Genomic DNA, 25,770 nt, shown 5'->3' with positions numbered 1-25,770 from the left:
CTCTTAGATGTGGAATCTAAAATATGACGCAAATGAACCTATCTGTGAGATAGAAATAGAATCACACATAGAGAGCAGACTGGTGGTTGCCAAGGGAGAGGAGGGTGGGAGAGGGCTGGATTGGGAGTTTGGGATTAGCAGATGCAAACTGGCATATATAGAATGGAAAAAATAAAAAAAACAAGGTCCTACTGCATAGCACAGGATACTATATTCAATATCCTGTGATAAACCATAATGGAAAAGAATATGAAAAAGAATAACTGAGTCACTTTGCTGTATAACAGTAATTAACAAAGCATTGCAATTCAACTATTCTTCAATAAAAAATAAATTAAAAATTAAGACATTTCACCAAGGGAAAAATGAAACAAAGAACTTAATCATTATCATAAGTAAAGTAATATCTTAGGATAATAGAAAAGTTATACCAAAAAATGACCTTGAAGTCTGTATGGATATTGGGCAAGGAAAGAAGACAACTAAGAGTTCCAAGACCTTTTGTCCTCAGCAGAAGAGTGAAACTGCTGGGAAATGTCCTCACAGGAGCCTGTCTCTCTTTGCTGTTGAATTTGATTATCGAAGGTCAAGCTTCCAGCCATAAGCCTGTCCTTCTCTCCCTGCTCCAGTTCATTTAGTTCAGTTTGAGTAATTAGGTACCATGGGGTTACAATAGGGTGACTTTTAAAAGCCCCTTTTCACTGTTAAGCTGCAAATGGCTGCCTTTAAAAAAGGGGGTATTTCTGTGAAAGAAACTGAGAAAAGAAGCTAATGGAGGCCCTAATGTCTCTGATTGAATGCCTGTGAACGGCCCCATAAAACAGGCTGCAACAGAGGAGGATTTTTCTCTTTTCTTGGGTAACTCATTAAAAAAGCAAGCTGTCTGACTGTAGACTGTTAATTAGTTGGTATCATTAAAAACTTCCTAAATGAATTGCAAAGACTTGCATATTACACACTGAAAAGTGAAGGCGAAAGTCACTCAGTCGTGTCTGACTCTGCAACTTGTGGTTTATACAGTCCATGGAATTCTCCAGGCCAGGATACTGGAGTGGTACCCTTTCCCTTCTCCCAACACAGGCATCAAACCCAGGTCTCCCACATTGCAGGAGGGTTCTTTACCAGCTGAGCCATAAGGGAAGCCCAAGAATACTTGGTGTGGGTAGCCTATCCCTTCTCCAGCAGATCTTCCTGACCCAGGAATCAAACCGGGATTTCTTGCACTGCGGGCAGATTCTTTACCAACTGAACTATCAGGGAAGCCCATTACATACTGAAGGTGTGAATAACGAAATTATACCAAAGATCCTATTTTAAATAATATATACCCTTTATTCTTCTAATCATCTCTACAGCATAATATACTGCTTTTCTGAGTTCCAGGTCATTTGCCCAGACCTTCTTTCTATCATCTATTTATCTCTCTTGTGTGTATTTGTTTTGCAGTAAGCAATGGCCTTGGTTTGGCTTCTCTTCTGGCTGGCCACCACCACATAGAATCTGAATGTCCAACCATTTTCCGGGAACAGAAAGAAGAGCCTCTGCTTGTCTATTTCAGTGGCAGCTTGGTGGTAAAAAGACTGTTGAATGGGCCACGATTTCAGCAGACCATCACGTGAATGGGACCAGTCTCTTTTTTTCCCAAACATCAGAAATTAAGCACTTTGAAAGGAGATTCGGCCAAGATGACCCATTTACAGGCTGGACTCAGCCCAGAGACTATAGAGAAAGCACGCCTGGAACTGAATGAAAACCCAGACGTTTTACACCAGGATATCCAGCAAGTCAGAGACATGATCATCACCAGGCCTGACATCGGATTCTTACGCACAGATGATGCCTTCATCCTGAGGTTTCTCCGAGCCAGGAAGTTTCACCAAGCAGATGCCTTCAGACTCCTGGCCCAGTACTTCCAGTACCGCCAGCTAAACCTGGACATGTTCAAAAACTTCAAGGCTGATGATCCTGGCATTAAGAGGGCTCTCATCGATGGGTTCCCTGGAGTGCTGGAAAGCCGTGATCACTACGGCAGGAAGATTCTTCTGCTGTTCGCAGCCAATTGGGATCAGAGTAGGTAAATGTAGATAGTGTCTTTATTTGGTTCCTCTGTTTCATAAGCATTGTCACTGCATGTTTGGGGCTACAAGACTTTATGGATAATGGGCTCTTATTTAAACATATATATTCTCTACATCCAGGCTTCTTAGATGGCGCCAGTGGTAAAGAACCTGCCTGCTGATACAGGAAACATTAACATATGTGGGTTCGATCCATGGGTCAGAAAGATCCTCTGGAAGAGAGCATGGCAACCCATTCCAGTATTCTTGCCTGGAGAATCCCACAGACAGCAGAGCCTGTCGGGCTACAGTCCATAGAGTCGTACAGAGTCAGGCATGACTGAAGCTACTTAGCACACACGCATGCACTCCTTATCTTCATCCACGAAAAAAATTTCAAGGCCACGGGTCTTTCACTGACATCAGAAGGTGATTCCAGATCCACAGCAATGTTTTGGAACACAAGTTAGAATTGTAGAGACCTCAGAAGTTATTCTATTCAACAAAGGGGGTCATATATTTTCATAAAACTGGAATCTGGTCTTTTAGAAGATCCATATAGTCTGTCTTTCATGTTCTCATCTGTAACAACAACAAAAGTGGATTCAGTAGATGGTTTTAAATCAAGTATTTTCAACACATGAAAGAATTCTTTGGATCCTGTCTAAGAGTTTAATATCTGACATTTTTTCTGCATGCCAGACCTTTCCACCCAAATGCCTTTCAGCATTTCTCCTGAAAGTCCCATAAAGAACTACAAACTCAACACGTCCCAAACTGAGTGCATCATCTTTCCCGCTCTTCCATCCATCCAGTCTCTTGAGCCAGAAATCTGAGTGTCTCCCTGGACGGCTCCCTGCCATTGCTCCTCACATTTCATTAATTGCTGAGTCCTGCTCCTTTCTTTTTAAAACCGGCTCTTGTTTCTCTTGGCTCCCATGGCTACTGCCCTAGTGTAAGTTCTCGTTTCTCACGTTCATCACTCAGACAGCCTTCTGACAGGCTCCGTGCCTCTGGTCCAGTGTCTTCTGAGCCATTTTAGTCTTTATAATCGTCAGAGTAACCCTCCCAAAATTCCACTATGTCACTCCTCTCATTAAAATTCTTCAATGACCTGCAAGTCTTCAAAGTAAAATAAAGCCCTTTACAATTCATCTTCTTCACCTCCTGCTCTGCTTCACCCTCTGCTCTTTTTCATGGTCTCCGGTCCAGCTGGTTGGAAGTATAAGCTTTGCCTTATATACTAATAATTGTATTATTAGTATTAGTCACCTCCTCTGGACTCACTCCACCAGAGACTTAAAGGAGGGATCAACATTTCGTATGCCAAGTCCAATCAACTTGGCCATAACCTGCCTACTATCTCATACCTATCTCTAGTGTTCTTCGGAAAGGTAGTCTTCAGAACGTCCATCCCAACCCTATTTCAATGAGGTGTCTTCTTCTGCTCACGTATTTCCACTCAAGTACTTACAACAGCAGTGTAAGAACCACTGTTATTATAGCTGATATTTTTGAACACATATAATCTCATTTAATCCACCCAAGAACTTTTCATGATGGTATTCCTATGATCCCAATTTTACATTTGATGATGCAGGGTTTTGCAAAGTTAAGCAACTCATTCAGTGTCACACACTAGTGAGATACAGAATGGGGGTTGACTTGAGAGCGAGTTCTATCTTGGCTTTATTATAATTGCAGGCCTACGTGTGTGTTTTTTCTTACTCCTCCTCCCAAGACTGCAGTTTCCTTGAGGGAACAGACTGCACCTTTTTCATGTTTATCTCTTGGGCACATAGTCCAATAGGCAATAAATGTTGAATTAGAAAGAATGTATGGATTAATCTCCAAAACTTCTCCTGTGACTTGAGCTCTCACAGGGGTATCATACTGAAATTATGGTACTTGGGGAAACACAGGTTTAACTTTCAAAATATACCAAAGAGTCCCTCATCCAAATATAATTAAAAGAAATTTCTAGGGTGCTGTTTAGTGCCTCATATGACTAGGCCTCACCCTAAAGATAATGATTAGCGTAGGACACCTTAGCAACCCCACTGACTGTTTTCTGGTTGAAAAATTGGAATAGGGCAATCTGGATGGTGAAGGACAGGGAAACCTGGCATTCTGCAGTCCATGGGGTTGCAGAGTCAGACACGACTGAGTGACTAAACAACAACAAACCCTGAAAAGGTATTGGAATGTTTTAATACTATCAGTCTATATATAGACTGTTCAGATCTGCACCTCAGCCCAGGAGGCCCTGCTATGTCTCTGCTCTGTTATCCCATAAGCGTTAAGGATGAGCCTCTCCTTACAGTGCTGTACCGATAAGAAAGATTTCTAGGTCTTTTTTTTTCCATATGCTAACTTGCCATCTGTATATATTTTATCGTGAAGGATCTGTTAATGAATTTGGTCCATTTTTTTTTTCTTTTAAATTGATGAACCTATTTGCAGGGCAGGAATAGAAATGAAGATGTAAAGAACGGACTTGGGGGCACAGCAGAGGAAGGAGAGTGTGGGACAAATTGGGAAGTTGAGATTGACATGTATACACCACCATGTGGAATGGTAGCTAGCGGGAAGCTGCTGTAGAGCACAGGGAGCCCAGCCGGATGTCCGCAACAACCTAGTGCGGCGGGAGGCAGGTGGGGGTGGGAGGAAGGCTTAAGAGGGAGCAGACATATGTATACTCATGGCTGATTCGTGTTGTCATACATCAGAAATTGATACAACGTTGTAAAGCAATTATCTTCCGGTTAAAGATTTCCAGGTCTTCACATTCACTCATACATCATTCACTCGACAAACATTTGATGAGTGTAGACTTGGTGCCAGAGTGTGGGCTAAGTCACGGAGGACATGACGGAAATGCAAGGTCCCTCCCAGCAAACAGTCCTTTGGGCACCCACTGTCCAGTAATGATGCAAACACAGGGACGGCTGACCCCTACCACAGGAGAATTCCCTCTGAGACATAAGCCATCCACAGAGGACGGGAGCCCTAGTTTTACTAGCAGGAACAGCTGTCCTCTCGGAAAGGCCACATGAACATTTTGGATTTTGGAACAGTAAAATCTGATGACTCTGGAGAATGATCGTGCTGACTTCATCGGTGCGTAGTTGTCATATGTGTTTGAGAACTTCCGCCTGCTAAGACACGTGACACACAGAACACCAGTAAGCGATGATTTACACATGAAGAGACCATCACCATAGAGTATCTTGTTTTCTGTTAGTCTTTGGTCCATACATATCTCCAAATGTGGTGTTAAGAAGAAAGAAGAAACAAGTCTACAAGGGAGTCATTCTAATCTTTATGATTATGATAACCTTGAACGAGGTACTTCATGTCTCTTCTCCTCAGTTTCTTCAGGTGTAAGATGAAGAGCGTAAACTAGGTAATCTCTGAAACACCTTCCATCTCTAATGGTTCATGAATGTGAAGCTCATTCAGCCTGATCCTATGGATGGAGAGGGATTTTAAAATTCACTTTATAGGTTTCTGATTCATGAGGTTCTTTGAAGTAATCTCTCTCTCTCACACGCACACGTATACACATACTCACTCTTAGTTCCACCTCTCCTCTCTTCCTCCACCAAAGGCTGGGTCTACTTGAAGCAGCATTTTTTTTAACTTTTTATTTCATACTGGAGTATAGCTGATTAACAATGTTGTGATAGTTTCAGGCGTACAGCAAAGGGACTCAGCCATATATATACATGTATCCATTATCACTCCCCTCCTGTCCAGGCTAAAGGCAGTTTTTTTTTTTAATTTAATTGTAGAATACTGTTTGTTCCAAACCATTTTGGCTTTAACAAGAAGGTGAAAGGTTAAGGCTATCCCACTGACAGCCACAGATGATCAGAAGCAAACAAACCTCAGTCTGAACAAGGATACTGTCATGTGTTTTACTGGTTATATGACCCGAGTGGGACAAGTAACCTCTCTGTTTTCTGACTCTGTTTTCTCACCTGGAAGGTGGGGATGATAAGCAAGGTTATTTAATAATGTAGCTGAGAAGACTGAATGAAATAATGCATTTAAGGTACACAGCTCATTGCATGGTACATGGTAAGCACTCAGTAATACTAAAAGTATTAACATGAATACTATAATGGGTTTATAGTATTCAGTGGTAAAGAATCAACCTACCAATGCAAGAGACTCAGGTTCAATCCCTGGGTCAGGAAGATCCCCTGGAGGAGGAAACGGAAACCCACTCCAGTATGCTTGCCTGGGAAATCCCATGGACAGAGAAGCTACAGTCCATGGGGTTGCAAAGAGTTGGACATGACTTGGCAACTAAACAACAGCAACAAATAAAAATAATATAGCACAGATGGTAAATAAATTGAAACCAGAGACAAGAGTATGATATTTGAAGATGGAAGTGGGCTGATGAATCTATCTGCCCCTTGCTGTCTTCAGCACTTGTCAGCTTTCTCCCCAGACATGTTCCCCATCACACAGACGTAGCCTAACAGAGCCCCGGAGGCCTGAAGAGTTGGTGTAGCTTTGCAAAATGATTGCTTGACTCTCTCGGGGAGCCTGAGACAACTGGAAAGCTATTTGAATGTCTCATATGAAAGGTTTACTGAGATTAAAACTGTTATTAATATTTATTAAAACTATGTAAATCTCATTCATCTAGACCCTGGACAGCCTGAGCGAGAGCACAGACTGGTGAGTGACAGGGATTGCTGTCCAGCAGGGGCATGGGCAGAGCTGAGTATGCACACAGAGGCCCAGGAGTCTCTGGGCTCCCAGCGCATCCACCAGCCTCCTCCAGAAATGGGGTCTTGGCAGGAGCTTTTAGACTTCGGTCTTTTCTGAGGCAGCCAGGCTGAATGGAAATGAGCCATATTAAATCAGCACCCACCTACTCATTTGGGCTTCCCAGGTGGAGTAGTGGTAAAGAATTCGCCTGCCTATCCAAGAGACACAAGAGTTGTGGGTTCCATCCCTGGGTCAGGAAGATCCCCTGGAGAAGGAAATGGCAACCCACTCCAGTATTCTTGCCTGGAGAATCCCATGGACAGAGGAGCCTGGCGGGCTACAGACCATGGGGTCGCAAAGAGTTGGACACGACGCACTAGGTTGCACTGCCTACTAATTCATGGAAGGAACTCGGCACCTCCACGGCCAGCAGAGTGTACATTTCAGCTCACTGGCCCAGTGTGTAACAGAAGTCTCAGGGGCCACTCTTGCTCAATGAGCCTTTTGATCTTTCTCACCTAAACTCCCATCAGTATTGGCAAGAATTCACAGCTTTTCCCTTAAGGGCTGATAAAAAAGAAATCTCCATCTTGTTTCTCTCTGAGTTGCATACTTTCATGGGGGCCACACAGTCTGATGTGCCCAGAAATGCCATTCCCATGGAGGGGAAGATGTGAGCACTGAGGAACCATGTCTGTTTTTTTATTTTTTTTATTTTGCTCAGTTAAAAAAAAAAAAGAGTTAAATTTGGCTAAACTATTTTGGGGCTTCCCTGGTAGTTCAGATGATAAAGAATCCACCTGCAATGCAAGAGACCTGGGTTCCATCCCTGGGTCAAGAAGATCCTCTGGAGAAGGAAATGGCTACCCACTCCAGTATTCTTGCCTGGAGAATCCCATGGCCAGAGGAGCCTGGTGGGCTACAGTCCATGGAGTCCCAAAGAGCAGAAATGGGTATACTATCTGGCATGTGGAGCTGTTGCAAGGATTAACCCCAATTGCTGCAGTTGATAGGGTCCAAGAGGCAGAATAAGATAATGATTAAATGCACAGACTTGGAAGCCAGATGGCCAGCTTCAAATCCCAGCCCCCTTCCAACCAGCCCTATGATCTTGAGCAAGTTGATTAAACTCTTATTAACCTCAGTTTCTCACCTGAGATGACCATGATCATAGACTAACATTAGTTGGTAGTCAATAAATAGGCTTTCCTGGTGTCTCTGAGGGCAAAGAATCTGCCTGCAATGTGGGAGTCCCCAGGTCTAGTGTTAAAGAACCTGTCTGCCAATGCAGGAAACATAGGAGATGTGGATTTGATCTTTGGGTGGGGAAAATCCCCTGGAGGAAGGCATGGCAACCCACTCCAGTATTCTTCCCTGGAGAGTTCCCATGGATGGAGGAGCCTGGTGGGCTACAGTTCATAGAGTTGTACAGAGTTGGACACAACTGAAGTGACTTAGGACGCACACAAGCACAGTCAATAAATGGCAGTTGTTTCTTAAGAAAGAACCCCAAATCAGGTAGAGATGTAGGATACTGGCCCACAGGATGTTCTAAGGGTGGCAGAATTTGATGCCATGACTAACTTCCCTCCACCTGAAAAGTACAGACAATAGGTTAAGACTCCAAGACACCCTGCTCCAGAGTCCTACACAGTAGCTCAATTGTGGCTGGGAGGCTCTGAGAAGTCACCTGTCCTTTTATTATGCTGATTATAGTCCATTATGCTTTTTATGATTATTATAGTCTCAGGATATCAGAAAAGCATTGGGAGCAGGGTGGCTCAGGTAATAACAGCCTTGCCACAGACTACAGTTGGCTACACTGGTGGCCTGGATGGTAAAGAGCCTGCCTGCAATGCAGGAGACCCAGGCTTTGATCCCTGTGTGGGAAGGTCCCCTGGAGAAGGGAATGGCAACCCACTCCAGTATTTTTGCCTAGAAAAATACATGGACAGAGGAGCCTAGCAGGCTACAGTCCATGGGGTTGCAAAGAATCGGACACAACTGAGCGACTAACACTTTCACTTTCATAGATTACGGTAGCATCCATTAGTGCTCTGTAGACAAGCTGGCCCCCAAGTACTTTAGTGGGGGAAGGAAAAACAATCAGAAATGCATTGCAAGTCCAAATAAGTAAAATTATACCGGACATTCTTTTGTCCTTGTATTATTTACAACTACAAGCTCAAAAGTCAGTGGCCAGGTTGAAAATGAGTTGAAAATTTGGTTCTTTAAGGAGGCTGACACATTGTAAGGAAGAGCCACGGTAGGGTAATTTAGTAGAGAGAAAAGGCAGCTGATGAACAGCTTGATTACTACTTTCAAGTATAGAGAGTTATTATAAGTAGGCAGTGAATCCTGTGGGCTCTCCTTCCCCAACATACAGAACCAGGGACAAAACATCTGTGATGAAGCACAACCATCTGGCTTGAAGACCTGGGAGCCTGAGCCAAGACCTCAGCCCCAGGGTTTGGATCAGGGTGAGGGGCTAGGGTATTTGCCTGAGCACAAAATTGAAGGGGCACCAAAGCACTCATTAATCAGAGTAAATAATATTTTTAAAAAATATATTTTAGGATCAAAATTCATGCAAACAAAAATTCTTCATGAACAATATGTCAAAACTTTAAAGTAGGCAGGATAGGAATTACTGATTTTTTCCCATCCCTTGGGTTCTAGCCTGGCTCAGTATGGCTTTGCCCAGGTCAGTCCGACTTCTCACAGGAAGAGCCTTAAGTTGGCTCCTAGTCAATTACATTACAGTGTATAATACTATATCTCTAGCCCGCCAGGCTCCTGTGCCCATGGAGTTCTCCAGGCAAGAATACTGGAATGGATTGCCATTCCCTGCTCCAGGGGATCTTCCTATCCCAGGGATCAAACGCAGGTCTCCGGCATTGCAGGCCAGTTCTTACCATCTGAGCCACCAGGGAAACCCCTTTAAGACTTCAGCTTTCTCAAATAGGAACTGGCAATAACCCTACCTGTCCCCCGTGGTTGCTGTGGGAATTAGTGATAATACAGGTAAAGCACTCGGCACAGTCCTTGACACATCATTAGCATCCAATATATGGAGACGATTAATGGTACCACTTTCTACTGTAATTAGCTACTTAGTATGCATGTGTGCCTGCTCAGTTGCTTCAATCACCTCTGACTCTTTGCGACCCCATGGACTGTAGCCCACCAGGCTCCTCTGTCCAAGGGATTCTCCAGGCAAGAATACTGGAGTGTGTTGTTGTTTCATTCTCCAGGGGTTCTTCCTGACCCAGATATCGAACCTGCGTCTCCTGCATTGCAGGTGGATTCTTAACCCCTGAGCCACCTGGGAATCCCATCTATTTACTGTATGACTTGCTATTGTTTAGTGGGTTGGATCCAGGCTTCACTGGCTCTCCCATGCACTCCAGTGACATGCTGAATGGCTACAGTCGTCCGGCTCTGGGCAAATTCCCAAGGGTCCTAAGGAGCCGCCTTTTCCAGAACAGCATCTCACACCAGCCCCCAGTCCCTCCAGGCACAAAACGAAGGGAAGATAGATCTTACTAGGGGACTTGACCTTCCTACTGTCATGGTTCTGGAAACAAGTACACTACCATGTTGACTTTATAATGAAGCAGACAACCAGGAGTCCATCTGCTCTCAGGGCACAGGCGCTTTTCCACTCACCACTGTTTTCTGGAGGTGTTCAGCGGCTCCTTGTCCCCTCACACCAGGCAGTAATTGATTTGATGGATACGCTGGTGATTGGGCTCCTTCAAACGTCACGGGTTACTGCTGACCTGTGGTGACCTCGGAAGGGCTGGCATGGCACGTGTCCAGACAGCGCTGTGGTGGGAGATGAGTATTAAGAGGGTTTTCTCTTCTGAGTAAAACCCCGAGGCAGTAGGTGGGATACAAGTCTTCAGACTATAAATAAGCCACTTGATGGAGGTTCGCCTTTAGCTTTTGCAAGAGAATCCGAGAGCTTTTTACAAGCAGCAGGTGGTCGGCATCCCATTGGGCTTCGCCATCCTAAGTATAAGAACTTGTGAACAAAAGGGGCCAGATTTCTAACATGTCAGTGCTGAATGCTGGGGAGGGGAGGAGTGTAGCAGAGCCAGGCGCTTGTTGTCATCAGGGCCATGAGAGAGCCCTCCTCTCCAATCTCAAGGCCTGTCGAGAGAGGTTCCAGAAAATGTCTCGCAGTCTGCTCTTCCTATGGAAACATTCCCAGCATCCCTCTAGGAGTGACAGGTTTCCCAGTTGTTGTGACCTTGGGAGTGAGCAAAAATGAACCGAAGAGAAGGAGAATTACGACAACCACAAAAGCAAACGTGTTGAGGCCCACCCTGTGGCAGGCAGTGATGCTCTTGCTGCTGCTGCTGCTAAGTCACTTCAGTTGTGTCCGACTCTGTGCGACCCCATAGATGGCAGCCCGCCAGGCTCCCCCGTCTCTGGGATTCTCCAGGCAAGAACACTGGAGTGGGTTGCCATTTCCTTCTCCAATGCATGAAAGTGAAAAGTGAAAGTGAAGTCGCTCAGTCGTATCCAACTCTTAGCGACCCCATGGACTGCAGCCCACCAGGCTCCTCTGTCCATGGGACTCTCCAGGCAAGAGTACTGGAGTGGGGTGCCATTGCCTTCTCCAAGCGATGCTCTTAGGTGGTCACTATTCACATCCTTAATTTGCAGGTGACATGACTGAGACTCAGAGAGGCTAAGTAACCCATCCAAGACCACACAGCTGATAAATGGCTACAACAAGCTGGATCTCAGACCTAACACCATTCTGCACAGCTCACCACTAGGCCCCATTTGCCAAACGTGGCAGTCATTCAGTCATTCTGGGGGGCTCTCATTGAGGTACCAGTATGCAAGCCTCTGCCAGAGTCACTCAGGCCCCAAAGACTTGGAAAGGACCTCATCAATCAACAGGTTGTACTCCAGTCTCACCAAAATCTGGCCAATCAAATGCTGAAGATCCTGTCCAACCTCTAACGTAATTATTTAACCATAGTAACAGTGACAACAAAAACAACTTAAAAAAAAAAAATCCAAGCCCAACAGAGGAATCTGGATATTGCTTGGAACATGTCATAGAAAGTGGTCCTAATATGAGTCTGATTTAAGATAGTGACGAAGGTTCCTCTTTGCTGCTTGTTCCTTCCACTAAGATGAGTGTTCATGTGTCAGCGTTCAGCTGGTGAGAAGAACCCCAGCTCTGCAGTTCCAGTGCTGTGACCCTGGTGAGATACGTACCTCCTCTGACCCTTGGTTTCCTCTCTGGTAATAATTGTGTGTCTTTAATAGAGCTGTGTGAGTTAAATGAGGTGCCAGGCAGGAAGGGGTCTGACACACACAGAACCCTTTCTTTTTTTCCTTAATTCAGGTGGTTTTCCCGCTTGTACCTGACGCAGAGTGTGAAATGCCCAAGATAACAATTTCTCATTCAGTTTAAGGTCTTTATAAAATGGACTACATCTCTCTTATGTGCTTTTAAGAAGCTTCTGATGGGAGTGGAAATGAAGTTAGAAGAGTTTACACGTCTTCCTCAACTTGTTGGATGTGTGTGTGGCTCGCCACATGGGTTAGTCAAATAGTTCTTCAAATATTTCCTTTAAATCCTCTCCTTCCACAAGAACTCCTTATCAGACATGCTTCAGCACTCATGCTCTAATTCCTCTCAGTTCAGGGCTCAGCTGCCTTCTGCCCACCGTCAACATCCCCTTCGATCACACTCAGGCCCTTGAAAGCGTGCCTGTTAGAAGCATCTCCTGTATGGATTGGATGGACAGCAGAGCAGTGGGGTCCCTGCTCTGAATTAACTTGGCAGCGCGTGTCCCTGCCTAAGTGGGTGGCTGCTCCTCCGGTAGAAGTCAGATGTCACATGGCTCCTGCAACCTTGTGACGCAGGCCAGGCACATTTGTGGCAGGAAGGGACCATCAGAAGCGGGAAAGCAAGCTTTTATTGACAGCGTATCTTTCCAGGCCACCTGCTCCTCCCGAATTCTCACTTATAAGCCCAGGAGTTCAAAAGACATGACACTCATTACCTTGTAGATAAAAGAGTCTTCTCTAATGGCTAGAAATTCAAGGGTCTAAGAATAAATTCGTCCTTCCCGGAGCATGGCCTGGATGAAGCAGCCAGCTCAGAGAGAGATTCTCTCAATTATTTAACTTGAAATCTTGCTCCAGTGGCCATGTGTCCTGCTCTTCAGAAGGCCAGAGTCAGTACAAGAGGGGATGGGGAGAGGGCGTTTTTAATCACGGTGCTGCCTTCACTGTGAGATTTTCTCATGGGTGTAGCTGACTTTCTTTATGAGCGCCTAAGAACCTATGGGGCTTCTGTTATATGATGTGAAGCTCTTCTGGGCTGTTAGCTACTTTCTCCAGTTCCCAGTCAGCCACGAAGCATCTTTTGATCACTTTACAAAGAGCACACTATAGAGCTTCGAAAGAAGCCCCCTCAGTCCCTGAGCCCCGAACCTCAACCAGAGGGTCAGCCCCCAGCTCTCCTGCCCTTTAAATACGGTTCCTGGGTAATCACTCCTGAAGGGTGATATTCGAACCTTAAGCAGCTGCTGGAGATGATTAAATGCCTGCACTTCGCTAAGGCTGTAAATCAAGCTCCCAAACCATTTATTGTGAGTGTACCATAAAGCAGTAGAAGTTATTGCTACTATACTGCAAAATATAGCATCAGACAGGAAAATAAAGAGAGGGTACATTTTGTTGTGAGGGTTTTAAAGTGATTTTTTTTTTCTTTGCACATTCTCTGTTTCTCTTCTCTTTGCCTGTATTTCTTCCCTGGCTCTAATACTTCTGCGGGCTGTCTCTGAATCTGATTTCAAATATGGCACTCCTGCAAACAACAGCCAGCATCTTCCTGGTTGAGAGTGTGTTGGTATTAGTGATGCTTCCAGGCATCGGGTATGTCCTGTGCCACACTGTGAATTTAATCCTCACAACAGTTTATGGCAGAGAATTATTATCTTCACTTTAAATAGAGGGTTTTTAATCGAGGCAAAATCACAAGGCTGGTTGGTGAGTATCTCTCTTTCTCCTTCTTTACAATACCTGGCTATGTCTGGAGTCTGCTCTTGGGGATTGTTGTCACCTAATCTCTGATCGCACACAAATTCCCTGCTCAGGAATCCTTAAGGGATCCCTAGAAAGCTGTGTCAGTCTCTCTTTAAAAAAAAATTTTATTTATTTATTTTTGGCTGTGCTGGGTCTTCATCCCTGCACGGGCTTTCTCTAGTTGCAGAGAGCAGGGGCTGCTCTCTAGCTGTGGCGCACAGGCTTCTCTCTGCTGTGGTTTCTCTTGTTGAAAATTATGGGCTCTAGGGCAAGGGGCTCAGTAGTTGCAGCTCCTGGGCTCCAGAGCACAGGCTCAATAGTTGTGGCTCACGAGTTTAGTTGCTCCAAGGCATTTGGGATCTTCCAAGATTACAGATTGAACCCATGTCTCCTGCAAGGGCAGGTGGATTCTCTACCACTGAATCACCAGGGAAGCCCCTATGTCAGTCTCTTTGCCACACATTTTGCCACAGAAAACCTTAAGAATTTGGCATGACTTTCCTTACTCAAAGGACCTCTTCCATCAGAGCCAGGCTTCTCTCTGTCTTTCCCTCTCCCCTCTCATCAAACCTCTTTCCCACCTCTAGTTACCTGGTTTCTACTATTCAGTTTTCATTCCCACAGTGAGGTGAGCATGGGCCCTTCAGGAGTACTGACAAAAGGTATCTAAGCCAACTTGGAAGCTGGGGCCTCAGAGAAATTTTCCTGGAGGCATTACCTGACTTGAAGGAGAAGTAAGATTGAGCAGGTAGAGGGGAAGAATATAAGGGAGGCTGTTTGAGAAAAAAAGAAAGCACCTGGGCAGGGATCTGGGGAAGAGAGAGCTAGCCATGTTGGAAGAACCTCTGTTGGTTGCGGTAAGCGCAGAATGTAAGGGCTCACACAGAGGTAGAGGAGGCTGGGGAGGTAGACAGAGGCCAGGAGTGAAAGGCCTTGCTGCAACAAGGAATCGGGGCTTCATGCTTGAGAGCAGATCAAGCCCTACACCTATTTCAAAGCTCTTCTCCATGCTAAGAACTGTGGTGCTAGAGAAGACTCTTGAGAGTCCCTTGGACAGCATGGAGATCACACCAGTCAATCCTAAAGGAAATCAAGCCTGCATATTCATTGGAAGGACTGATGCTTAAGCTGAAGCTCCAATACTTTGGCCATCTGATGTGAAGAGCCCACTCACTGGAAAAGACTCTGATGCTAGGAAAGATTGAGGGCAGGAGGAGAAGGGGAAGACAAAGGATGAGATGGTTGGATGGCATCACTAAATCAATGGACCTGAGTGAGCAAATTCCGGGAGATGGTGAAGGACAGGGAAGTCTGGCATGCTGCAGTCCATGGGGTCACAAAGAGTTGAATATGACTGAGCAGCTGAACAACAGCTCCACACTAAGAAGCTTTGCCCCTAGCTGGGGCAGCTCTGATGTCTTTCTTTTCTTCCCTGGATGCCTGTCACACTAATCTTCTCTACCGAATGCTTCGTCATGCTCCAGGAAGCTCCTGGAGGCAGGACGCTGGGTGTTATTCTCTTTGGTATCCACGGGTACAAAGTAGGGCTCAACAGCATCCTCTTGGCTAACTGGTGGGGAGAAGTTTCAAACAGTGGAAAGTCCAAAGGGGAGAAGCTCTTTGTAGACTCTCCTCAATGATAATATTCCTGTTAAGGGGGCCAGAGTTGTGTGCAGTTGAACTTGACAATGAAGGAGGAAGAGTCAAGGATGCTCTGTCTACAGTTTGTCTGGTAATTCTCAGTATTACCAGGTAATTCTCAGTAACAGTGGCAGAGAATGTCCTAGAAGCAGCAGGACAAACAGGGCACATAATGGGAGTCACTTATGCTGGGGTCTGGGGGGCTCCATCCACTGTGTGATGAGCTGAGGCGCCAGTTTCCTCATCTAACAATGATCAAACCAGTCAATCCTAAAGCAAATCAATCCTGAATATTCACTGGAAGGACTGATGCTTAAGCTGAAGCTCCAATACTTTGGCCACCTGATGCAAACACACAGCCAACTTATTGGAAAAGACCACAGTGCTGGGAAAGATTGAGGGCAGGAGGAGAAGGGTTGACAGATGATTAGATGGCAACATCTACTCAATAGACATAAGTTTAAGCAAATTTTGAGAGATATTGAAGGATAGGGAAGTGGGGCATGCTATAGTCCATGGGGTCACAAAGAGTCAGACACGACTGAGTGAATGACAACAGCAAATAATGATGTAGGAGAAGACGATTTCCATTGTTTTCTCCCCATTCTCAATTCTGTATTCTATGTGTGTCATTGTGCCTAAAACCAAGTTGAGGAAAGGTTTCAAGTTACAGAAACCTTCTCTGTTCAGGTTGCTTTCTTCCCTGCAGGGCTCATGGAACAGAAATCCAATTCTGGCCTTGTTCTTGGCGAATGGCTTCTTATTTCAACTCCAGGTCCTTTTCACCCTGACACGTTCTGTGGATTATGTTGATCACACATTTCCTCATGAGTTTCTGATGAGTTAACCCATCATGTAATTTTATAACCTGCATATTGATTATTCTATCACACCACCACAGCTGGAGTATTTCAGTGTGATATCTGATCTATGAACCACTCGCCGCCCCAGAGTACCAACGCAATGCCTCATTTACTTTAAAGGAAGAGGGTCCCGTCCCAGAGAAGTTAAATCTTCAGATAGTTGAGGGTTGCTTTTTTAAAGCCAACTTTAAAATTTTATCTTATTCAGTTGTTAAAAAAAAAAATCTTATAATGCATTATGAACTCCCTGTGCGCGTTTGTGCTCAGTTGCTTCAATCGTGTCCAACTCTTTGCAACCCCATTGACTATAGCCCGCCAGGCTCCTCTTGTCCACGGGATTCTCCAGGCAAGAATACTGGAGTGGGTTGCCATACCCTGCTCCAGCATATGTTCCCGACCCAGGGATCGAACCCGTGTCTCCTGTGGCTCCTGCACTGCAGGTGGATTCTTTACCACTGAGCCAGCGGGGAAGCCCTATGTACTCCTTACCCTTGTCAACTATAATGTAGTAGTTTTTTAAATGACGAATATAGACTACACAAAAAGCTATTGTGCCCTGGGCTGTGAAATAACTGTTATGTTAAGGATTTGTGGAGGATGCGGTCTTTGTTCCCATGCTACATGGCCCATAGTGCCATGCTATGTGCACTTTCGAATCTTTTTTGTTTGTTTTGCTTCTAGTACCTCTTTCTCCTCTTAGCTATTAATTGACTGCTGTTAGTGGGCTTGCTGCAAAACTCTTTCTCCTAATTTCCTGGGGATTAGGAAGCCAGAAAACGGAGCTGGTTGGATTATATGCTCTGGGTAGAAGATCTGTGGGGAATCCCGAGAAATAAAGTAAATGAGCTGTAGCAGGGCATGAATTTTATAGCATCTCATCTGTGTTCTCAGAAATATAGTTCTGTTTGATGCACCAGCAGGCAGGCATGAAGCACCTTCCGCTGCAGATTCTGTTCAGAACTATGTAAAATGGAAAAACCTGGGAAGTTTTTCTTCCAAGGTTTCTCCAACCTTGGATTCATATACTACATCTCCTCTGATTTATGTGTCCTTCTTCTCTATAATATTTGCCCCAGTCTAACAGAAAGGGACCTATGTTTTCACTTACACTTGGACGAAAACCTTTTTTTACCAAAGTGGTGACTATCCTTTATATTTTTATGTTTAGATTTTCCAAGCTATTAAATGCAAGATTTTGTTTCTCATCCAGAATATCCTGGGAAAGTTAGAGCAGCTTAGCTTTCTGTTTATCTTTTACTATATCCCAGGTCTTTCCTGAACACCTACTCTGAGGCAATGGGGATCCAAGGAACCATGTCACTGGATCTGTTCCCAGTGGTCCCCTCACCTGAGCTCCACCCCCTTCTCACATGTCATATGACCCTGGCTCCACCACAATGACCAAAATATAATTTTTATATTTATGGATTTAAGTTTCTACTTCTTTGGTCCCTTCGGTACCCAGACACCCAGGGATGGCAACAGGATCACGAGCACTGGCAAGGATCATGAGATCATAGACACCCGAGCCAGGAAGACACCTGGGAGATGCCTTTGTCCTTGTTTTCTTCAGTGGTCTAAGTAGGCATCCTAGGTTATAGAGTGGTAAAGAACCCCACTGCCAATGCAGGAGACACAAGAGATGAGGGTTCAGTTCCTGGGTCAGGAAGATCCCCTGGAGGAGGGCATGGCAACCCACTCCAGCATTCTTGCCTGGAGAATCCCATGGACAGAGGAGCCTGGTGGGTTACAGTCCTTGGGGTCACAAAGACTTGGACATGACTGAAGTGACTTAGCACACACAGAAAGAGACTCTCATTTCTGGATAAGGGGTGCAGCCCAGTCACATTATGAATGGAGCTGTCTCGTGAGATGGGAGGACTTTGTGACCATTGAATAATGTACCACAGAAGCCAGGTTCTGTTAACTTTTAATTCCTTGCAGCACCAAACTGATCATCTAACTTGAATAAGTGCTATGATAGACAGTTGTCCAAGTGGAGGAGGAAAAATAATTGAGGTTAGTAATTCCAAATCTGATGCTTTTTTAAAAATAGACTTGGCATTCAGATACTTTCAAAGGCATTTTTCCCTTATGATTTAGGTGGATTTCACACCCCATAATAAATGTGGCCAGAAAAAATGCTGATTTTATCTTTTAATACTTGAAACCCCTAAGACATGTTCAGTTCAGTTAAAGGATTTTCGATTTGACAACTCTCATGAATACAATATTCAGGCTATCATTAAAAAGTGAGCTGAAGGAGATCTTTCTGTACTGGAGGCAACAATTCACACACATGAATATATCCCACTACATACGTCAGTGTGGATGAAAACATTAGATGTAGAGACCATGAGGAAATCCAAAGAAAACCTTTTAAGGAAGAAAGCCAATTTTTTCTCTTTAGTTAAAAAAAAAAAAAAAAAAAAGGGCAGGGGACAGGGAGACGAAGCATCGTTTCTATATATTGCAGTAAATTTCACCTTGAAATAATCAAAATGAGCTTAAATTCCAGCAATTTAAAATATGGTAAAAGTTGAGCATAAATATGTCCTAACAGCACAGTTAGTGTTTCTGTTGTCATGATAATGCTTTACTGTTTAAAATCTGAGCCTCTATTTTACATTTCTGCCTATTGGAAGAACAGTGAACGAAAAATTTCCGATCACCTTTAGAATTATTTGTAATATAAATATTTTATCTCTTTAAAATTAAAACTATGTATTATCCACTTTCTCAGAGCACTGCATTTATTTGTTCCTCAATATTTAAGCTAAATTAAATCACAATGAAATTGTAATTCCAATGCCAACAATGACTTAAAAGTTTCGACTTTTCTGTATGATTTTATTTCTATGTGCACACTGGAAAGAAATGTTTTTCAGATACTTCTGAAGATATTTTTCACTCCCTCATTTTAAAAAAATGCTTAATATCGGAGCATAGTTGATTAAAAATGTTGTGCTAGTTTCAGGTAAGCAAAGTGATTCAGTTATACATGTATCTACTCTTTTCAAAAATTTTTTTCCCATTTGGGTTATCACAGAGTACTGAGCAGAGTTCCCTGTGCTATACAGTAGGTCCTTGCTGGTTATCTGTTTTAGATAGAGCGGTGTATGCATGTCAATCCCAAACTCCCAAGCTACCTCTACCCCTACCCTCCTACTCTTCCCTCCTGGTAACCATAGGTTTGTTCTTTAAGTCTGTGAATATGTGTTTTGTAAATAAGTTCATTTGTATCGTTTTTTAAGATCCCACATGTAAGTGATACCATATATTTGTCTTTCTCTGTCTGACTTATTTCACTTACTATAAGAATCTCTAGATCCATCCATAATGCTGCAAATGGCTATTATTTCATTCTATTTTTAATGACTAATAGTCCACTCTATATATGTACCACATCTTTATCCATTCATCTGTTGATGGACATTCAGGTCGCTTCCATGTCTTGGCCATTGTAAACAGCACTGCAATGAACATTGGGGTGCATGTCTCCTTTCGAACCATGTTTTTCTCTGCATGTATGCCCAGGAGTGGGATTGCAGGATCGTGTGTGCGCGCGCGTGTGTGTGCGTGCATGTGTGTGCATGTGTGTATTAAGTTTCTCAGTCGTGTCTGACTCTCTGTGACCCCATGGTCTGTACCCCGCCAGGCTCCTTATTCATGGGATTGTCCAGACAAGAACACTGGAGGGGGCTGAATCCTCTGAACCTGCCTTGGATGAATTGCTCAGTGTCTCTCACTTGTGTTCTCATGCTTTCCCACTTCTGTTGGTTGTCTCTCAGCAGGAGATAAGTCTCCAGGAAACAAAGATTTGTCTTTGATTATTAACTCCCCTCTCTCCTCACCCTCACTCTCTGAACATTCACTAACTCAGAGGCATGTTATAAGGAATAAATTAAGGCAATAAAATAAATGAAAGATGAGCCATGAAGGTTTTGCAAAATGGTGCAGTGTGTCTAAAATGGCATTTTCATTATTATGCCTGCAAGTCAAACCTGTGCATTCTTTTACTTTATTCTAAGAAATGTTGAGTTTCTCCCTTTTGATGTTTCTAGATTTTCTCTCCATTTTTCTTCATTCATTTCCCCCCAGTATTTCCTTCTAATGATCTTTTTTTTTTATTTTATCAAAGTAATAATGTAAACAGTTTCAAAAGCCAAATTTTAATTAGCCTTGAACAGTAGGCAGCATCTCCCTACTTCTTATTATCTAATTCCCTTGTACAGAAGCAAAGGTTTTCAATCATTTTAACCTATCTTCCAGTATATACTTGCATATTTTCAACTGACATGCATACACTGCTATTTGTTTATTATTTTAGTGTAAGTTACTATTTTGTTATTCTACTGAGAACGTTTAACCTAATCTGCACATTCTTTCTCTTGCTTCCCAATCTCTTAAAATAGTTAAAAAACACAATGAGGGACTAAATGAATACCTAGTGTTTATATTATTGTAACTATATAAATGGGCTTCCCTGACAGCTTAGTGGGTAAAAAATCATCTACAGTGCAGGAGACACAGGAGACTTGGGTTCAACCCCTGGGTCAGGAAGATCTCCCAGGAGGAAATGGCAACCCACTCCTGTATCCCAGAGAGAGGGGCCTGGAGGGCTACAGTGAGTCCGACTCACAAAGAGTTGGACACGACTGAGCTAAGTAAGTAGCATTCATAACTATATAAATAATAATCCTAGCTATTAATTTTCTCTAGGCCAGATTACTGGAGTGGGTAGCCTTTCCCTTCTCTAGGGGAATCTTCCCAACCAGGCTCTCCTGCATTGCAGGTGGATTCTTTGCCAACAGAGCTATCAGGGAAGCCTCCAGTATTCATAACTATATAAATAATATTCCTAGCTATTAATATATAAATAGTATTACATAGTTATGTAAATAGATTAAAAACTATTCAAATAGTATTCATAGATAAGCCACATTAAAAAATAATTATAATTAAAATGTTTTTTAACAGTAAAAAACTGTGATGACATTTCCTTCCTTATACAACATTCTGCTATCGGCTAAGGCGCTAATAACTTTAGTAAGAGATCACTTGATATTCTATGTATCTAACATGGCCCTTTGCCCCGGCAATGAGCCTTAGACCCTGGCTTTCCTCCATCCTTGCCCCTCTATGTCATGTGATCCCTTGGCCAAGGGAGCCAAGGGGACAGGGACATGCCCACCGGGATGCTGTGCTTCCCTGCCCTCCTAGACCTGGCTTCTGAACCCTGGACTCTAGAAGTTTCTGCCCAGATAGTCCCAGGCACTTTCAGGTCCTGATGGTTTTACTGTATGCACACTCCAAGGCCAAGGACAGATGAAGGAGCAGGTACAGCATCCACAGGCTTATGCAAGACCCCTTGTGGTAAGGGGTGGGGCTGGGGGTGGGCTTGGGACTGAAAGCAGGTAAAGAATCAGGCTGCAGTGCAGCAGGCCCGGCTTTGACTCCTGGGTCGGGAAGACTCCCTGGAGAAGGGAATGGCACACCAGGCCAGTATCCTTGCCTGGAGCATTTCATGGACAGAGGAGCCTGGTGGGCCATAGTCCATGGGATCACAAACAGTCGGACATGACTGAGTGACTCACACACACAGGCACATACACGCAAACACACCTAATGGTAGAGGGAGGGGCTGCGGTGGGCTGGGGACTGAAGGCGTCCATCCCTGGCCTCTGTGAGTGCCTGGCAGCAATGTAGCCCCAAGAGATGACTGGACGAAATCTCCTCTCCACTGCTTCAAGCACAACTGCGAATGCCTCTGCTTTGCTTGGTGGGGGAGCCCTTCTTTTCACGGTCGTCCAGCCCTGCCAGCCCTGCCGTGTTACGTCACCATCACCTCTCCTCTCCACACCTGTCAGAACCTCTTTCATTTCTCCCTTGTGTTTGTCTCTGCTATCTTCTGGATCCCATGTTGTCTTCTTTCTCAGTTTATTTCATTGTTTTATTTTATTTTTTTTTGGTTGTTTGTTTGTTTTGAGAGGGTTCATGGGAGATACACTGGAAGTTGAAAAAGGTTTTATTTCATCCTCACAATAAGTTTGGTATCAAATCTGTTTTGATAGATTCGATACCAAATCTATCGAAACAGGTTGGAAACTGTTTACCTGTAGAATTTTGGAGGTTTTGCTTTGTTGTCTTTAAGCTTCCAATATTGCTGTGAAATCCAGTGATACATGAATCTTTAGTGCTGCACATGGAGTTTATTTCTTCTCTCAGGAGCCTCTCTCAGGAGCCATTCTTGGTGTTCTGTCATTTCACATTGATGGCCCTGGTCTGGGTCTTTTCATTTACTCAGCTGAACATTCCATGAGCCCATTCAATCTGTAAATTCAGATGCTTAAGTCCAGGGAAACGTTCTTACTTTATTATTACTGTTTCTTGTTAAATCGCCTCCTCCATTTTCTCTAATTACTGTTTATGTAACTCCTATCATTTGAATGTTTGAGTTACAAGAGTTAATTTCTTTTTTACTCTTTTCTTCCACTTTCTAAATTTGTTTTTTGTGGTTTCTTTTTTGTTTTTGTTTTTAAGATTTTCTTGTTATGACCTTCTCAAACGTCTCTGCATCTTTCACCCATGATATCACATTTTTCCTTTCTAAGAGTGCTCTTGTGTTGTGTTAATAACAGCTCACTCTTTTTTCCCATCAGTTCAATCAGTTCAGTTCCATCGCTCAGTCGTATCCAACTCTTTGCGACACCATGGACTAGACCTCCCAGTCCATCACCAACTCCTGGAGTTTACCCAAACTCATGTCCATTGAGTCCGTGATGTCATCCAACCATCTCATCCTCTGTCATCCCCTTCTCCTCCCACCTTCAATCTTTCCCAGCATCAGGGTCCTTTCAAATGAGTTAGTTCTTCACATCAGGTGAACAAAGTATTGGAGTTTCAGCTTCAGCATCAGTCCTTCCAATGAATATTCAAGACTGATTTCCTTTAGGATGGACTGGTTGGATCTCCTTGCTGTCCAAGGGACTCTCAAGAGTCTTCTCCAACACCACAGTTCAAAAGCATCAATTCTTTGGTGCTCAGCTTTCTTCACAGTCCAACTCTCACATCCATACATGACTACTGGAAAAACCATAGCCTTGACTAAAAGGACCTCTGTTGGCAAAGTAATGTCTCTGCTTTTTAATATGCTGTTTAGGTTGGTCATAGCTTTTCTTCCAAGGAGCAAGCATCTTTTAATGTCATGGCTGCAGTCACCATCTGCAGTGATTTTGGAGCCCCCCAAAATAAAGTCTGTCACTGTTTCCACTCTTTCCCCATCTATTTGCCCATGAAGTGATGGGACTGGATGCCATGATCGTAGTTTTATGACTGTTGAGCTTTAAGCCAACTCTTTCACTTTCATCAAGAGGCTCTTTAGTTCTTCTTCACTTTCTGCCATAAGGATGGTGTCATCTGCATATCTGAGGTTATTGGTATTTGTCCCGGCAATCTTGATTCCAGCTTGTGTTTCATCCAGCCCAGCATTTCTCATGATGTACTCTGCATATAAGTTAAATAAGCAGGGTGACAGTATTTTATCTCTCCAGTAATATTAGTTTTAATACTTCTTGCATTTTCTTCATCTTTTCTAAGCTAATTGTTTTCCTCACTTGTCCTTGCTTCTTGGCCAAGTCCTTCTTAAGTCCTTAACAGTTCTAAATGCCTATGTGAAAGTTCAGCCTGCATGGGAGGGACCTGTGAGCTCCATGATAGTGTGATGAGGTAGCCAGCTGTCTTTTTCCATGAAGGACTCCCAACTGTCAGTATCTGCAGGTCTTTTTTCTTGCTCAGTGCAGTGTCCCCAAAGAGAAGTCTTCCCGATCTTCTGACCAGGGGTGAGGGTGGTGCCAGTCTTCTGGGAGCTGAGTGTGGAGAAGGCGGGCAGCTGGTTTTACAGTTTCAGAAACAGCCTTTCACTGAACCCCTGCTTGACCTGTGGCCCGGTCTCAGATGGATGTAGTGTCCTGGGGCCTCTCTGTTCCAACTTTCCAAGAACAAACTGTCCTTCTGAGTAGGCATTTAGTATCTAAATGCTTTAAATACATCCCATGACTCCCCTGGTTTGAGTCACCTGCCCCAGCCTTCAGAGGAGACTATGTTCTGAGCATTTCAAGGAGTTCGTGGTACAACATGGAGTTGCTTCTTGCTGACTTCCTTTTTCTGGTCTGTTACTTCAGCAGTCACTTGCTTTCCAACCTCCAAAATTTGATAATATCTCTCATCTGCCATCATCTCTCCATATGTCTTCCTTGTTCCCAAGGTTTACTCATTTTTAAAAGATTTCTTTACTCTTATGTAAATAAGGTCTTAAGTGAAGAAGAAGTAAAACCATATGCTCAAACAGCCATGTTTAACTGGAGGCTCTTGAAGATTTCTTTCATTTTGTTCATATATTTTGTTTGTACTTTCCCGTGAGGATATTATTGACAATGTTAGCACTTAAAATATCTATGAGTTTTCTTAGTCCATTCATTTTTATATGCATTTAATGATTGTGTTTTTTACTATACTGCTTAGGAAGCAAAAGAGATTTGAAATTTACTTTGAATTAGGGCAAGAATAAAGATATGACAAAAGCTGAACATTTAATAAGGTATATATCCAGTGACAAGTAGGTAAACATTATAGCAGGAAGTAATTATAATCAGAAAACACCTTTAAAAATTAAAGCCCAATCATCTAGGTGTGACACTTGACAGAGTCCTGTAAAGATCTCAAAGGTAAGAGAAGGTACTGACTTAACAGTATATGACTAACTGGAGCTTGCAAGAAAAATAAAATAGAAAGAACACTTTAGGATTAATTATCAATCAAAAACCTTAAGTTTCAAAACTAGTAAAAGCAATGACAGTTTGAAATGTTTACCAAGTGCTTATTGTGTGAGAATAAATATATTGTCAGATAGAGAAACAATCTGGGGACTTCCCTGGTGGTCTGGGAGTTAAGAATCTGCCTTGCAATGCAGGGTGCTTGGATTTGATCCCTGGTTGTTGTTCAGTTGCTAAGTCTGACTCTTTTCGACCCCATGGACTGCAGCATGCCAGGCTTCCCTGTCCTTTACTATCTCCTGGAGCTTGCTCAAATTCTTATCCACTGAGTCAGTGGTATCATCCAACCATCTCATCCTCTGTGGCCCCCTTCTCCTCTTGCCCTCAGTCTTTCCCAGCATCAGAGTGTTTTCCAGTGAGTAGGCTCTTCACATCAGGTGGCCAAAGTATTGGTGCTTCAGCTTCAGTATCAGTCCTTCCAATGGATATTCAAGGTTGATGTCCTTTAAGATCTCATGCCTTGGAACAAATAAGCCTGAGAGCCATAGCTAAAGTCTGTGCTTGGCAAAGAAAGATCCTGAGTGATGCAACTAAGACCTGACACAGCCAAATGAATAAATAAACAAAAAAGAAATGAAAAAACAA

The 25,770-nt window shown here is 43.6% G+C and overlaps 1 protein-coding gene across 1 annotated transcript in view; it reads left to right on the top strand.

The window, feature by feature from the left end:
* Window positions 1–25,770, top strand: part of CLVS1 (clavesin 1) — a 167,152-nt gene that overhangs the window by 14,239 nt on the left and 127,143 nt on the right. Inside the window, exon 2 of the mRNA XM_025265356.3 lies at window positions 1,447–2,074. Coding sequence (XP_025121141.1) covers window positions 1,620–2,074 — 455 coding nt within the window. The 5' untranslated portion in view covers window positions 1,447–1,619. The remainder of the gene's footprint in view (window positions 1–1,446; window positions 2,075–25,770) is intronic.

This window comes from Bubalus bubalis, chromosome 15 (assembly GCF_019923935.1).
Source record: "Bubalus bubalis isolate 160015118507 breed Murrah chromosome 15, NDDB_SH_1, whole genome shotgun sequence".
In the NCBI taxonomy this organism is placed as follows: domain Eukaryota; kingdom Metazoa; phylum Chordata; class Mammalia; order Artiodactyla; family Bovidae; genus Bubalus; species Bubalus bubalis.
The sequence above is the reverse complement of the archived record's forward strand: the minus strand, read 5'-3'. Positions and strand labels throughout refer to the sequence as shown.